This window comes from Myodes glareolus, chromosome 6 (assembly GCF_982192425.1).
Source record: "Myodes glareolus chromosome 6, mMyoGla1.1, whole genome shotgun sequence".
Classification (NCBI taxonomy): Eukaryota; Metazoa; Chordata; class Mammalia; order Rodentia; family Cricetidae; genus Myodes; species Myodes glareolus.
In genome coordinates this window covers 111,893,281-111,908,870 of record NC_142031.1, presented here as the reverse complement: position 1 = coordinate 111,908,870, position 15,590 = coordinate 111,893,281, and the positions used below count along the sequence as shown (strand labels likewise).

Below are 15,590 nucleotides of genomic sequence, written 5' to 3'. Positions count from 1 at the left end.
GTAGGTCTATTTGCTATATGCATGCCTGGTGCCCTTGGAAGCCAGGAGAGGACACTGAGCCCATGAAGTTGGAATTACAAAATGATTGTTAGCTGCTATGTGGGTGCTGAGAATAGAAGCCAGGCCTTCAGGAAGAGCAGGAAGTGTTCTGAACTATTTGGTCATCTCTCTGTCCTCACCCTTATGTTTTAAGTTGATTTAAATGTACACCGAAAAAAAGTAAAGTTCACATGTTCAATACTTACACTGTTTACTGATAGTCTATTATATGTCAAACTGTGAGAAAAAAAATTAACACATATAAACAACACACCCAGAAAGTCTGTACCCCCAGTGCTGAACATTCACAAGGTCAGAGGGAGGTCAGAAACAGGTTCACGGCTAGCCTGGAGTACTTTAGAGACTCTACCACAAACAAAACAAAAAACAAAAAGAGAAGAGAGGAGGAGGATAAGAGAGAAAGAGAGGAGAGCAACAAGACTTTGGGTTTATTTTTCTGATAGGATATCATCATGTATCCCAGGCTGGCCACACCTCCAGAGTGCCAGGACCACACACCCAGATGCACAGATTTCTACTTAAATGAGCAGATGTCAGGACACAACACAAAGCTCTTCAACATTTGCCATCACCTCCCTACCCTAAAACATCAGCATGGCAGAGCTAGCACGTTAGCTACAGAGTTAGGCTCAGAGCACAACCTGGGTTCAGTGCCCACCTTCACAATTGCCTGTAACTTTAGTTTCAGGGAGTCCAATGCCCTTTTCTGGCCTCTAGGGGCACAAGGCACACACATGGTACACATGCATATATGCAAGCAAAACATTTACATGCACACACACACAAATAATAGATCTTTATTTAAAAAAAAAAAAAAGAGGGCTAGAGAAATGGTTCAGAGGTTAAGAGCACTGGCTGGTCTTCCAGAGGTCCTGAGTTCAATTCCCAGCAACCAGATGATAGCTCACAACCATCTGTAATGAGATTTGGTGCCCTCCTCTGGCCTGCATGGACAGGTGCAGGCAGAACACACAGTAAGGACACAGAAGGAGTCCTTACCTCCAAGCCTCCCAATCTTCAACAATAGTAGTAATTAAAGAGACTTCCCTCTGCAAGGCAGGGCCCTTACAAACAAGCCAGGACAAACAGATCATTTTATAGGCTATAAGGACGTATTCCCGTAGTCACACTCAAGAGAAAAGGCTGGGGCTTCTCTATTTACCTCTCACACTCTCTCTGCTGCCACCAGGCCCACCCCACCCCACCCCACAATTCATTCATAGTTAGGTGAAGCTGCTAAAAATGTATCAGTTAAAGGTCTTGGTTTCTTGTTTGGGGGTTTTGGAGACAGGATTTCTCTGTATATCCCTGGCTGTCCTGGAACTTGCTTTCTAGATCAGGCTTCCCTAGAACTCAGGGATCCACCTGCTTCTGCTGGAATTAAAGGCATGAGCCATCACACCAGGCTTTGGTTTCCTTCTTCAAACTGATGTCCGAGCTGGGCATGACAGCACTCGCACCGGAGTGACGCAGCAGCGCCAGGCACTCAAGGCCAGCCTCCACTCCAGGAGACCGGTCTCCAAAACCAAACAAAACTAGACTCCCTGACCGGTTTCACTCTGTAATAAACCGTGACTGCCCACCACTTTGGGCTGTCCTTTGGGCTCTTTTGTAAAGGAAGACTGTAATAAGTCAACCCTTCAAAGACTTCCAAACTTCAGAGACAGCAAGACAGCAGCTGTCTCTGCCCTGACTTGTCCCCGCAAATACAACAGGGCTGCCGTAGATTCTCAAGTAAGCCACTTGAGGATTTGAGCAACTTAATGGGGAGAGTGAAGTCAGGCTAGACAGGGCAATGGAGCCAGCAGTGGTGCGGTTGGCTGGTCTCCTCACCCAAGGCTCTATGGAGAATCTCTTAGTAAAGCAACTAATATCACAGAATTTACTGTTGTGTCTCTTTAAATTTCCTTCCTAAAAACAGTGTCTAATACACCAAGAAAGTAGCAACTTTTTAAAAAAGATCTTTCTTTTAATTGTGTGTGTGTGTGTGTGTGTGTGTGTGTGTGTGAGTAGCATGTATACAAGTGTCCGTGGAGGCAGGAGGAGTCAGATCCCCCGGAGGACTGGAGTCATGAGGGCAGCAGTTATGAGAGAGTAGAATCGAACTCTGGTCCTTTGGAAGAGCGATGCCTGCTCTTAACCTTTTAACTCCCAAGACTGCTCTTCAGCCCCAAACAACACACTACTGACGAAAGAACGTACAGAAGAAAAACACAAGTCTTGACAGAAAGCCAAGTCCCTCAAGATCAGCTGAGCGAAAGAAGCACTTCATGCCAGCAGGTAAGGAGGCCATTAAAGGCGGAATTCACAACTGAGGAGCCTGCTCTTATCTAGGAAGAGATTTTCAAGGAAGCAAAACTAAGGAGGAATTTAGGCACTTTCAAAAGACCATATTTCTTGTGGCATAAGTTTTATGAGTAAAATGAAAAGAATGCTTAACCTCTCCCAGCATCCAAAATAATCAAATGATTAAAGTAAGCCCAGCAGAAGGGGAGGCTGTGACTAGAGAATTTAGAGGTCTAGGCCAGCCTGAGCAGCCTATGCTAGCCATAATGAACTGACCAACAGTTTCAACCCCCGCTTGTCAGGTAAGCTCTACAGAAGATCTGAACTGGACCTCACTCTTTTGCAACTTAAGATAGTTTCTGGAGGATTTCCCAAATTTATGTTAATAAAAAGCATACGATTTGTTTAAGGAACTGAGCTCACAGTCACCAGAAATGATGAAATACACCAGGCAACAGGTCTTGACCAGAAGTTACAGACAGGTCTTGAATGTTGAACAAGATGATCTACTAGAATTAGGGGACTCCTCCAGCTCTAAAAGATTAGAAACAACAAACTCATAAATGTTTCTAGAAATTAGAAGACAATCCAAGAGCCAATAAATGAAATCTGGAAGAAAGGCAATATTCCAGGTCACTGTCATAAATCCATCCACTTACAGCAGTGCTAGAAGGTTCAGTTAGTTGTTTTTCTTTAAGATTTATTTATTTTGGTTAACTGGGCATGGTATTAATGTCTTTAATCCCAGCACTCTGAAGGCAAAGGCTGGTGGATCTCTAAACTGGTCAACAAAGTGAGTTCCAGGACGGTCAGAGCTACCCAGAAAGACCCTGTCTTGGAGATAAGGGAAAAAAGATTTGTTTTGGGCCAAAGAAATGGTTCATATGGTGGCTCACAACCATCTTACACAAAGCTTTTAAAATTTTGTTTTTAGTTTTATTTTATGCATGAGTGTTTTGCCCACATGTGTCTATGTGCATCATGTGCGTAATTGTGCCTATTGGTCAGAATGGGGTGATGGAGTCATGTGCTGAGAAAACCCAGGTCTTCTGTAAGAGCAGCAAATGTGCTTAGCTGGAGAGCCATCTCTTCGGCCCCAAAGGCTGGGATTTACCCCCACCTCTACTCATGTGTTCATTTACGTCACAAACTCTTCTGCAGCACCCAACACAGGTGACTACACCGCCTTTGCCACAGTCTAGCTTACTTTTCCTCAAAACACTCCCTCTACCTGACCATTGTGAAGAAAGGGGTATTTTTCTTTTTTTTAACATTTATTTATTTATTACGTATACAATGTTAGAAAAGGTCATTGGATCTCATTATAGATGGTTGTGAGCCACCATGTGGTTGCTGGGAATTGACTGCTTTGGAAAAGCAGTCAGTGCTCTTAACCTCAGAGCTATTCTCCAGCCTCAGTACCTCTATCAAAGATACTAAGTCTAATAAGAACCTCTGAAAGCTGGGCATGATGGCACATGCCCTTAATCCCAGCACTCAGGAGGCAGAGGCAGGCAGATCTCAGAGTTCGAGGCCAGCCTGGTCTAGACCGAGACACAGAGACACACAACCTGTCTATATGTATGGGCACATATGGGTGCTAAAGAGGCATGGCCACTGGGACTGGAGTTACAGACAGTTGTGTGCTGCCACATGGGTGCTAGAAATAGAACTGGATCCTCTGGAAGAGCAGCCAGTGCTAGTAAACACTAGCGTGTCTCTCCAGCCCCTCTGGCACACACTTTTTACACAAAGAAACTACTTTACCAACTTACTTCCACTCTGATGGTGAACACATCGAAGGAGTCTAATTTTCTTCTCTACCGCCTACCTTCCCTTGAGCTCCAGACTAAAGCACACAACCATCTTCTCCACTTCTTTTGTATTTCTAAGCACTAAAACTTGACAATGAGCTGGAGAGATGGCTCAGAGGTTAAGAGCACTGGCTTCTGGCTGCTCTTCCAGAGGTCCTGAGTTCAATTCCCAGCAACCACACAACCATTTGTAATGAGGTCTGATGCCCTCTTCTGGTGCATATATGCATATATATATGCAGCCAGAACACTATATATAATAAAAAAATAAATCTTTAGTAAAATGAAAAAAAAATGTTTAAATAATTTTTTTTAACATTTCTTATAGTTTATTTAACTTTTATTTTATGTGCATTGGTATGAAGGTGTCAGATCCCCTGGAACTGGATCTTCAGAAAATTGTGAGCTGCCATGTGGGTGCTGGTAATTGAACCCTGGTCCTCTGGAAGAGGAGTCAGTGCTCTTTACCACTGAGCCATCTCTCCAGCCCCGAAATAAAAATTTTTTAAAAGAAAAAAAAAACTTGGGGCTGGAAAGATGGCTCAGTGATTAAGAGCATTGCCTGCTCTTCCAAAGGTCCTGAGTTCAATTCCCGGCAACCACATGGTGGCTCACAACCATCTGTAATGAGGTCTGGCCTACAGGCATACACACAGAATATTGTATACATAATAAATAAACTGTTTTTTAAAAAAAAAGACTTTGGGGGAATGTTTCAAAACTGGGTTTCTTTGTAAAAAGAAAAAAAAAAGAAAAAAAAAACTTGACAAAAGGAAAGTTCCTACCTCCCACCCCAGAATCTGCCCCTTCACTAATAATGCCCCCTTCTGGTGAATGTCACCATTTTACACCCCGTTGCTCGGTCATCCTTGGTTCTCAATTCTCTAATTCATCAGCAGTTACTGGGGCTGCTTCTTAGAAATTTACAGAGAGAGCCTCTACTAACACCAATGCATCTCTTTCAAGAAAATAAAAGTAGAGAAAGACTCTCCATTCCTATTGATAAGAGCAATAAAAAACATTCTCAGTGCTGGAAACTGAACCCTGGCCTTTTATATGACAGAAAAGCTATTACTAGGTACACCTTTGGTCCAGTATTCTATGCGCCAAACATTTGAGGCCAACAACCCCCTTTAGTAGAAATAGCATCAAATTCAAACAATTTCCCAAATATAAATTAAGACCCAAGAAAATCCTGGATTACACAGCAATTTCAAAGCCAGCCTTGGGCTTCATGGAGAGACCCTATCCAAAAAACAAAGGCCTGAGATGTAGCCCTGAGGTAGATAGAGAGCTCCCTAGACTGACTGTAATCCCCAACAGCAGAACAATAATGTAAAGACTGCCACGCCCATCAACTCCTCCCTTGATGAGCGTGCACACAATTCTACAGTCTGCTGACAGAGAGGTAGCCTTATCTTTCATGCATCTAGTCTGACCAGGTGAACTGCCTTAATTAATGGATTGGGACAAAGATAACAATGTGCCAATCACTGGGTGGGGGGCACACTTTGGCTACTAACTGCACGAGATACAGAGATACGCCTGGACAAAGATCTTACAGGGATAAGCACCCAGGGGCCAGTTGTGGGAGTGACTCCTCTAGGACTCTTTAATCCAGCTTTAATAAATCACCCAAAATGACATCATGTGGGAGAGAACCAACCACCTAACAGATCTGTAGAAACAGGAGGAAGAGCGAGCTATGCCGAGACCTGAGGCAGAAGGCTCTCCTAGTCAGCCTGCATTATATGGTGAGATCCTCCCTCAAAGGTAAGAAACTAAGAAAGGCTGGGGATGTGACACCCATTAGAGCACTGCCTGCCAAGCACGCACAAAGCCGTGGGTTCAGCCCTCAACACACACAGGGCATGGTGGCAGATGCCTACACCCAGCACTCAGGATCAGAAATTCGGGATTTACACAGTAAATCTGGGTCCAGCCTGAGAAACAGACCCTGTCTCCAAAAAAAAAAAAAAAAAAAAAAAAAAAAAGTTATTTGAACCAGTTAAGTTGCCTATAGTTTGCTGGGCAGAATATGTAATACCATGACTGCAACATACTCTACTCCTTAGACAACTTTTCAGTGATAATGATGCCGGATATTCTAAGAACTTTGAGCCTGGTGTGTGGTAATACCTCAGTAATCACAGCCCCCAGGAACCCAAGGTAGGAGAACTAAGAGTTTGCGGCCAGCCTGGGTTATATAGCAAGCTCTAGCTTCAAAAGAAAAACACGACACTTGGTCCTTTATCATCTTAGCTACTACACTTTTCTTGATAAGTTTAAAGTATTTCTTAAGTTAAATGGTCTCTGGATAATTCTCTAAAACGTGTAGAGTTGTTGCAGTATGAGTCATCGTCTCCCTCCCCCCCTTCGTGACAACAAAATTCACACACCATGTTAATGTTTGCTACTATTTATTTACCAGTACCAAGCAGTTACCAGACAGGACTTCAGGTCATGATAAATTACACCCTCAATTTTAACAGAGCTCTCCAAAGTATGCCGACCATCAGCCCAGCCTTCAAGCAAATCCTGGCAGTACAAGCCATTTGTAAACATCAGATGTGTGGGGCAGAAATCCTAACTAAGAATGCCAACCCTTTGGTCACTGCTACCACAGTGCCACCTCCTGTCTTGTGACTTTGGAAGCTTGAATCAGAGGCAACAGTCGATAAAGGAAACAGCTAAGAATAGCACAGCTAAACCATCTTTCCGCCTCTCCTTCCTCCCAGACCAAACCAACTAACTGCCAGAGTTAGTGAATGGATAATTCATACCTTTCAAAAATTAGTTAGTTTTAGGAAAGCTGTTGCTTGGATGCTGCTAAGGACAATTGCAAAAGAGTCTCTCACAAAGATGGAGGTGGTTCAGCAGCGTCACTTAATTCAAGATCCCAGTCCTGAGACAACAAGATCACGGCAGCAGGGCTCACAAAGGCTTTCAAAGCATAGCAAAGATAATATTCCACTCACTGACTGCCTGAAAGTGGTACACAGGAAAAAGGCGGGGAAAGCTACTGAACTACTGAACTACAGAAGATTTCAAGCCAGGGTCCTTAGAGAAAAAGCATCAGATCTCTATAATCCCTAAGATACTTTTAAATTTTAGCCTCTCCAAGAACCCATTTGCTTCCAGGAAAGTGGCAAAACCTCAGAACAAATTACGCTCTGTGGAGTTGTCACAACGGCATCTGGCCTGAGCAGACTCTCAGCAACCACACAGGTCAAAAGCAAGAGCCAAAATCAGAAGCCAGGTTCCCAATTCCCACTGGCTCCGCAGAGATATCATATTTCAGTAATATTTTCCTCGGGTTGCTATGAGCAAAACATGGTAGAAGCTAACATGGTAAAAGCTACTTAGCATTTCCTTTCTAAAAAGTCTATTAAGGCTAAAGTAAGAAATCTCACAAATTCGAACTGTATCAAGCAAATAGGAAATTAAAAAAGAAAAAAAAATCCCCCAGCCACAACCACTTTGACTGACAGTCACACAGACGATCCTAAGTTATGCACTCAAAGGTAACTTTGCTCCAAGTTCTTTCCCAACCAAGTTCCCTAACCTTAAACCTCAACCATCTGCATGTGTGAGAAATTCCACAATTCAGACGTGAGCTTCATCTGCCCCACAGCACTAAGGAAGAACTATATCTGTGTCTAAATGGCCAGCATTGAAAACAGCTTTGCCATCCTAAGACTCTGAAGCTGGCCCACAGTCTGTAGCTACCATTCCCCTGGCTTCATTGTTCCACACTAAACAGCCACTGAAGCAACACGCTAGCTTTTAAATGGCCACTTACAATGGATGAAACCCCAGTCATTTCTGTAATGTTCTACTCAACTGACATCATGAGACAAGATTCCAGTATCAAAGCAAGTTGTTCCCTTTATCTTCTTATTAAGAACATGAAGTACTTGAGTTTTAGGACCACAAACTATTTTCAAGGATCCTTCTTTGTACACATTAACTATAACATCCTATAATTTCTCTCCTTTATTCAAATATTCATAACAAAGGTTAAGAACTAAATCACAAGTTTGATCAAATATGAGTAGATTGTGAAAAACTGAAAATATGAAAAAAAAATCAAGAATCTGTAAGGCATGGAAATTTAACTGAAACCACCATGTCTCAGTTCTGCAGTGTCAGCAACTTTGCCATTCCCTCTCCCATGCCCAAGAGCCCACAACATAACAAAAACAGGGCAGCGGTACCGTTTACATAAGCACACAGGGCGTCCAGAAGCCCTACAGACACCAGTGGCTCTTCCAACCACTCTCTTCTACAGTCCTTCCTAGGTGAAACTATTTCCTCACTCACCTTATGTCCAAGAGGAAAAAAAATTAGCCCTGATCTGGAAGCTATCAAGCCTTCTTATGCTGTATCCTTTGAATTTGGGACTGAGGGACACAGGCATCCTCAGGCCCTGTGCACACTGCTGTAATCTACAACAGAGGGGCATCTGAATGCAGAAAAGCCACATTCCTTCCACATTCCCTTGAGACTTCAGTAATGGGGAACTAAGCTTGGTTTGAACCAAACTCAACAATACCCCTTCCTGAAAGGGTCCCGCCCAGCTCAGCTTGCAGTGAGAGCAGCTAGGCTAGCCTGCAAACCATCCAATCACCTCTGTTCCTGCTTCCCTGGTCGTCCAGCTCAGAGTTCTGCCAGAAGCATTCCCCAGCACCCGCTTCCCAGCATGCCTTGCAAACAGGTATAAAGGTCAGTACCTTACAAGTGGGCGTGCCTGCCTCAGATGCCCACATCATGGTGGAAAAATGACTGCTAAGCAAAACAAACTCTGTCTCAAAGTTCAGCAGACTATCTTGGCAATCTATTGATCTGACTGAGTTGTGCAATCAGCTCCTATCGAAGTAATCCACCCCAGAGTTACCTCTTAACCTAGCCATAGGTATGTGAGTATATGGTTGCCAGGTCAACTCTTGGCCTTCTTCCAGAGCCCATGGAAATGATGGAAGAATCCAGATAAGGAAAACGGCACAACTTAAAGGCCCAGTTAAAACTGAATCGTCATATAGATGAACAGTAAATTTCCCAGGCAGCTAAAGAAGGCTCTACTTAAAAGACATTTCAGTAAAGGATTTCCAGCACTCAACTGCTCTCAAGTCAGAAACAAAATGTACTCAGTTTACTTTGTTCTGCTAGCAAGACAGCATTTAAAATCCTAAGCATTTTAGTAGTGAAAACAAAAAAAAGCTGGAAAAGCTTATTATTATTACATTGTTAATAAACTGAAGAAGCTTCCAGTAAACATTTGCTTCCACTTGCTACATCTGTCTGCTAGCTTTCCAAAAGAGGAAGCCTGTCCATCCAAAAGTAACAAGTAACTGTTTTCAAGCTAAGCAAAACTTTTAGAAGACTAGCAGTTGTTACCAAAGTCCCTAAATTAATTCTCCACACCTGGGGAGACATTAATTCCTAAAAGAAAAAGCGGAAGGCACAGTAAACGGAGGTCAATCTATTAACTGTACCTGGAAAAACTCGAAACATCTAATATTTTAAGTTCCAAAAGGTTTCTTTGATTATAATCATTTGCCCTTCCTGGCACTGAAATCCAAGGCCTCTGATATGCTAAGCAAGCACCAAGCTACACCAATTTTTCTTTCTTTCGTTCGTTCTTTCTTTTTTCTTTTCTTTTTCTTTCTTTCTTTTTTTTTTTTTTTTTGCTTACTTTTAATTCAACAATTGATAAAAACCAAGAATTGGGGATGTAGCCCAAGTGTAGAGTTCCTGCCTGCAAAAATGAAGGCCTGGATTGATCCCAAGCACAAGGCAGAGAAAAATCAATTAAGAACCAAGATACACGGACTAAGCATTAAACCGACTAGCATGTGTACACTACATTTCATTTTTCAAAGCACAAACTAGGTCTCTAAACTTCCGAAGGGCACATGCTTTGTCCCTCAACTGTTTACATTTCTACAAAACCAAGATCAACTTAATACTTTTTATCCACATCTATTTTAGAAGATAAAAAAAAAACTTGATTACATTCTACTATATGAAATAACTTGACCCCTACCGAAATTCCTTAACTGGAACTAAATCAGGTTTCTCAACTATCTTTCTAATTATCTTAAGGAAAATTAAGCAAGTGCTTATATAATCTACAAATATCCACACCAGTTTATTCCGAAAACCAGAAATGTGAAATGATCCAGGGAAGAGAACTTCATTCAAAACATAGCACATAAGGCATCTGATTGTAGCATATAGCATTCTTCCTGCCCTGTCTCTACCGGCAATTCCCTTCTGTCCCCCAGAGCACACGCTAACAAATACTTCATCAGATACACACAGCCCTGGTTTGAATTAACTTCAAGCTTATTGTTTGGCCCAGGTTAGGAAAGAGGGGGTGGAGGGCAGAAGGGCAAGACAGAAACCCTAACCCCACCTTGCAAAACCCAGAAGGCCATAATGCCTCGGTCTTTCCAGTTAAGAGTTAGAATCCACGGCCTGTGCCAGGGGAAAAAAAAAAAAAAGAGCCACTTCTCCAAAAAGCTTCAGCAGTTAAAACAGCCTGCAAATATTTTGTAAAGTGACAGCTACAGACGCTCTCACAGAAATCCCACTGGAGTAGCACAGATCTCCTAGCCTTTACCATGGCGGTTATTTGTAAGCAAAAACACACCAAAGGCAGGAGGAGCTGAACAAAGGTACTGTTTGCAAAAACTTAGAAGTGTTTGAAAGGCTGCAGGACCCCGGCATTCACTCTCTGTACTCCAATGGCCGCTGGCTGGCCAGTGAATCAGGGCAAAGGCAACTGTGTTCCTCCCCTCTCAGAAGCGCCCACCACCCGCGAACCAGCCCCCCACATCCGTCCAGGCCCAGTCTAAATCCCCTCGGTTCCCAAAGACTGTTTAGCCCTTTGAAAGGCGGGTTTCCAGTTGAAGCGACTAGACCTGCTCTGACAAGAAAATGTGAGCTGCGAGAGCGTCCTGACAGGCTTTTATAAGAACAACAATAACCCAGAAGCAGGGGCCGCTGACAAGCCCTCGATTACTTCCCAGAATTATCAACGCGCACACACACACCTGCCATAAACTTAAATGCAAGAGGGAAACCAGCAAGCAGAACCGCGGCCCCCAGCGTGTAAGCTAGAGTGTAACCTAGTTTTCATCTGTATTCAGCGCTTTCTCCCTACAAATCGGTGAGAAAAGGGTAACTCGGCTCACCTCTGCCGTTTGGGCACCGAGTGCTCAACTTCCATCGGTTTCCCGTGCAGTTCCATTTTACCTGTGGACACACAAGAGGCGAGACGAAGGAATTTAGCGGCTCTCTCCGCCTTGAAACTTGCAGTCTTTTAAGAGAAAACACAGCCCGCTTCGGGGACCTCCGGAGGGCTCCAAGATTCCCACCAGGCTCAAGGACAAGGGAGGCTCGGGGCACCGCAAGGGTGCGGAGCTGACCCCTCGGGTGGGTGTGGCTTTTTAACTTGCAGAAGGCTAAGGAGGGAGACCAATAGTCAGACTCTCACCACTTGGGTTGCATTTTCGCTTCCTGACCCCCTCAGAGGGCCACCCAGCAACCCACGGTCTGCAAAAGAGACACCCCCAACAGACAGCCTGCGATGGGGGCGCGCGGCCTTCTTCCTGGTCCACGTCCAGGCTGGCCTGGAACACTGGGCGGTGGGATTGAGAAGCCAGGGTGCCAGGAGGAGCTGGGGCGGCCGGGGTGCCGGTCAATACGCGCTGGCCAGGCAAGGCGCCGGCCTCGAGTCCAGCTGGGAAACCGAAAGGCACCCGCAGCGGCTCTCCCCTCGGGCATCCCGGCAGAGCGCGCCCGGGCCCGGACCGCGGCGCCGCGCGTGGCAGGGCTGCAGTTCTGGCGACAGCCGGCCGCCGCCGCCCACCTGCCCCTTTCGCTCCACCGACCCCGCGAGGTGGACTAGGCGGGGTGGAGCGGGACCGCCTGGACGCGGCCTCCCTCGGACGTGGGGCTGAGGCCACTTTCTGTTCTCCACCGCCGGGGGACAGCGGGTAGAGAGAGGGCCCAGCGGGCGTCCACGCTGGGCCCCGAGGCCCGCCTGGCCCGGCCTGCAGCACGCGCCGCGCCCGGAAGGCTGACAGCGCGTCTACCTCCCCCCCCCCACACACACACCAGCAATCCCGGCCCGGGATGGCAGCTGCGGCGACGAGGACGCCCAGACCACGCGCTCGGGCCCCACCTGAAAGCGCCTCGATGGCCTTGAGGGCCCAGCCCTCGTCCGGGCAGTCCACGAACGCGTAACCCGTCTTCACCAGGAAGGGGCCAGCCACTGGGATCTTGGCGTCCTTGAAGACACTTTCCAGGTCCGCGGGTCCGGCGTGGTCGCTTAGATTCCCGATGTACAATTTGTTCATTGTGAAGAGAGGTTGTTTTAAAAACCGAGGAAAATGCTAAATTAAAAGCACCCACGGCGGTGGATGGAGTCGGTGGGTTTTGTTCCTCTCGTCTGGCCTTTCAAACCCACACACAGTGACCCGGGCACCGGAGCGGCGGGCGAAAACCAGATCCCAGGGTCCTTTTTTCCTCTTCTGGGTATTAAAAAAAGAGAGAGAGAGAGAAAGAAAAAAGCCTAGCGACGAGCCCAGCGTCGAGTCTTCCTAACTCTGGGGAGGAGGCGGGATTAGGGAGAGAAAGGAGGAGGCGCGGGGGGGAAACTACTTTTTGTCTCTTCCTCCCCAACCCCTTCGGCAGCGGCCAGCGGGCTGTGAAAATATCACACTACGTGGGGCAGGCGCCGCCTCCCCGTAAAAAACCCCGAGGGGTGACTGGCAGCGGCGGAGGGAGTGGGGCGGGGGCAGCCGCTCCGAGTGTCCGGCTTTTTGAATGAGCCACGTGTTCAAACTACAAATCAACGTCTCACGTGAGGAATCCCAGCGCCTCAATTAGAGTGGGTTTCGGAGGAAAGGGAAAAAAAAGCGAGAGAACGAGAGGGGGAGGGGACTCGAGCTTGGCCCAGGGACCCCGAGCTGGGGAGGGGGCGGAGAGCAGCGAGCCGCAGCAGCCGGCGCAGGTCGCGGTTGGCACGGCGAGTTTCGAAAGGGTCCGAGTCTCGGGCGGGCCAGGCGGTCGATTCGTTTTTCTTAAGACGAGGAAACGGTTAAGGGGTCCCGCCGTTGCAGTTACCGTAGTTTTAACCATCCGATTTTTGAAAAATGGGTCACTTAACAACGAAACCTGAATGACAATCTCGAACTCTCAAGCGGTGGCTTTGGTGACGAGGGAAAGTGGAACCCCGGGGCCGTGCGCCGCTCCCCTCGCGGGCCCCGGGCACCGAGCGAACGGGGCGGCCCGGGCCGGCGTGGGGGAGGGGAGCCGGCGTCCTGGGCGGGTGTCTGCGCGACACCTCCTCCGCCTGCGCTCCGGGTGGCTCTCCGCCTCGCCGTTCATTGGCTGCTCGGCTGCGAGAAGGCTCTGGATAAATGAGGCCGGGGGCGGGCTGGCCGCGTGGGGGAGGGGCGCGGGGCGGAGGCTGCGGGGCTAGGGGTGGCCGAGTGGGAAAAGTCGGTACTTAAAGGGAAACCCTCGCTTCCTGTGGTTTTTTGAAGGGGGAGGGTCGGGGAGTATTGCTACTTTTATTTAAATAATTTTAGTTTGAGAACTTGGGACTCTCATGGAACCCCGCTCAGCGTCAGCCCTCGATGGTGGCCGCGCTAGGGAACTGTTCCTCGGCTCTTTCTGCCTTCCTTTGACCGTGCGAGCCATTCATTATTTTCCCTGTAGGTAATGAGCACAATGGTGGTTGGGGTGGGGGGGTGTCTGGGCCCGGTGGAGCCTTCCTGAGCCTAGAAAATGTGCGCCGGAGAACAAGAATGAGGAAAAAAGGCAGTGTCCCTGTCCTTGTGGGCACCTTCGACTGTGGTTTAATGGTTGTGTGCTCTACTCAAAGATTTTCACAAGAAAACTTGTGATATATTTTCAGCAGGTATTTTATGGAAAAGATAAATTGATGGATTTTGATGACCAAAATTAAGTTCTGTGTAGCCTGGAAATAGACAAAAATCTAATGTTTTGCTACTCTTACTGGTAGAAACATGTGAATAGAGAAAATGTGTGCTTCATACTTTAAACGTCTTCAGCAATTGATTACTTGATATGGTGTGCTTCTCTGTCAAAAACCTTATGAACACTTTAAAGTGTTCCTCTCAAAGATAGCACGAGTAGCAGTTTATTTTCAAACGTGGGATTATTGTACGAGCTAGATTATTTGCATTTTGTCTTTTAAAAGGAACTTACAATTTTGTGTCAAGTAACCGGAAGATGTCAGATCATCCATTTTAAATGCAACTGTTCTTTCTAACAGGTTTTTCTTTCCTGCCAAGTAAACCCAACCCAACTGTATAAATGTAAACACACTTAATCAGTATTTTCACCTAAGCTTAATTCAGTAAAATGGGCTTTGTGAGATGGGGCAAACGTGTACTTTGACATGGTGTTTAAAATTATTGGAAATCTGGAAAGAACCCTTTGGAGGTGAAATTTTTTATGGCTAACTTTAGTTACCTAAAGAGTTATTCTTTGCCTTCATATTTTTTGAAAGAAAAACGGATCTCAAGGAAAATATGTATTCCTTTTAGCTTCTGTGGCATTCAAAAGTATCAGTATAAAATTTGTGAATTTATTTTTGTAGTACTTCATCCTGTGTCCAAAGCCTAGTTGGAGAAATGTTTTTATTCGTAATGTTAGCTTTTCTGAAATCACTTTAAGAGTCTGATCGCATAGCTTAGTAATCTTTCTTAACAACAAATTGATCAGCTTGCTATCAAATTGTACTGGCTTTTTCTGGATTAACTGTGTTTGGTCTTATTTTTTTAAAAATGAGACCTAACGAAATAACTGCTTTAAAAGCATGGGATAAATTATTTTTCTATAAATATTAGCCCAAGGTTGACTGTCACTGTCAAACAAATCCTAATAGCTGGAATTTAAACCAAGTGTGTGGTGTTTTAAAGAATATGTTCCCTGGCTCCTGTGAATTTAATGTCACTATTGTAACAAACTGGATATACTCTGCCTAGGACCTTAACACTCCAGTAATAGAGTTCAAGCATCAAAAAGAGGTGGATACAGCCCAATTTCAATTCTCTAAGCATTTGAGGGGTAAGTATATACTCCGTGGCAAAATTTAAAAAAAAAAAAAAAACAAAAACTGGCTAATTGTTAGCTTTTCGAGCGCAAAAAAGAAACCAAAATAAAACAAAAAAAACAACCAAAAAACATCTTTGATTACTTTATGAAGTAATATGAAGTCAGTCAGTGTGACTTTAAATTCGTAAATTATGTAGATGCTTTAAAGAATTTTCTCACATTGCTTGTGTGTAGACTATTCCAGACTCTTCAGCAGTTGTAAGTCCCTAATTAATATCAATTCCACGGAGGAAGGATTCCCACCCATCTGTTTACTCATTCAACAGCTGCATC

At 45.5% G+C, this 15,590-nt stretch overlaps 1 protein-coding gene across 1 annotated transcript in view; it reads right to left on the bottom strand.

Annotated features, from left to right (window-relative positions):
• The window catches only part of Igf2bp3 (insulin like growth factor 2 mRNA binding protein 3), a 138,466-nt gene extending 125,299 nt beyond the window's left edge, over window positions 1-13,167 (bottom strand). The window contains exons 1-2 of the mRNA XM_085691173.2: window positions 12,352-13,167; window positions 11,360-11,420 (exon numbers count right to left, since the gene is read on the bottom strand). Of these exons, the coding sequence (XP_085547299.1) occupies window positions 11,360-11,420; window positions 12,352-12,526 (236 nt within the window). The 5' untranslated portion in view covers window positions 12,527-13,167. The remainder of the gene's footprint in view (window positions 1-11,359; window positions 11,421-12,351) is intronic.
• Between the last annotated feature and the right edge of the window lie 2,423 nt (window positions 13,168-15,590).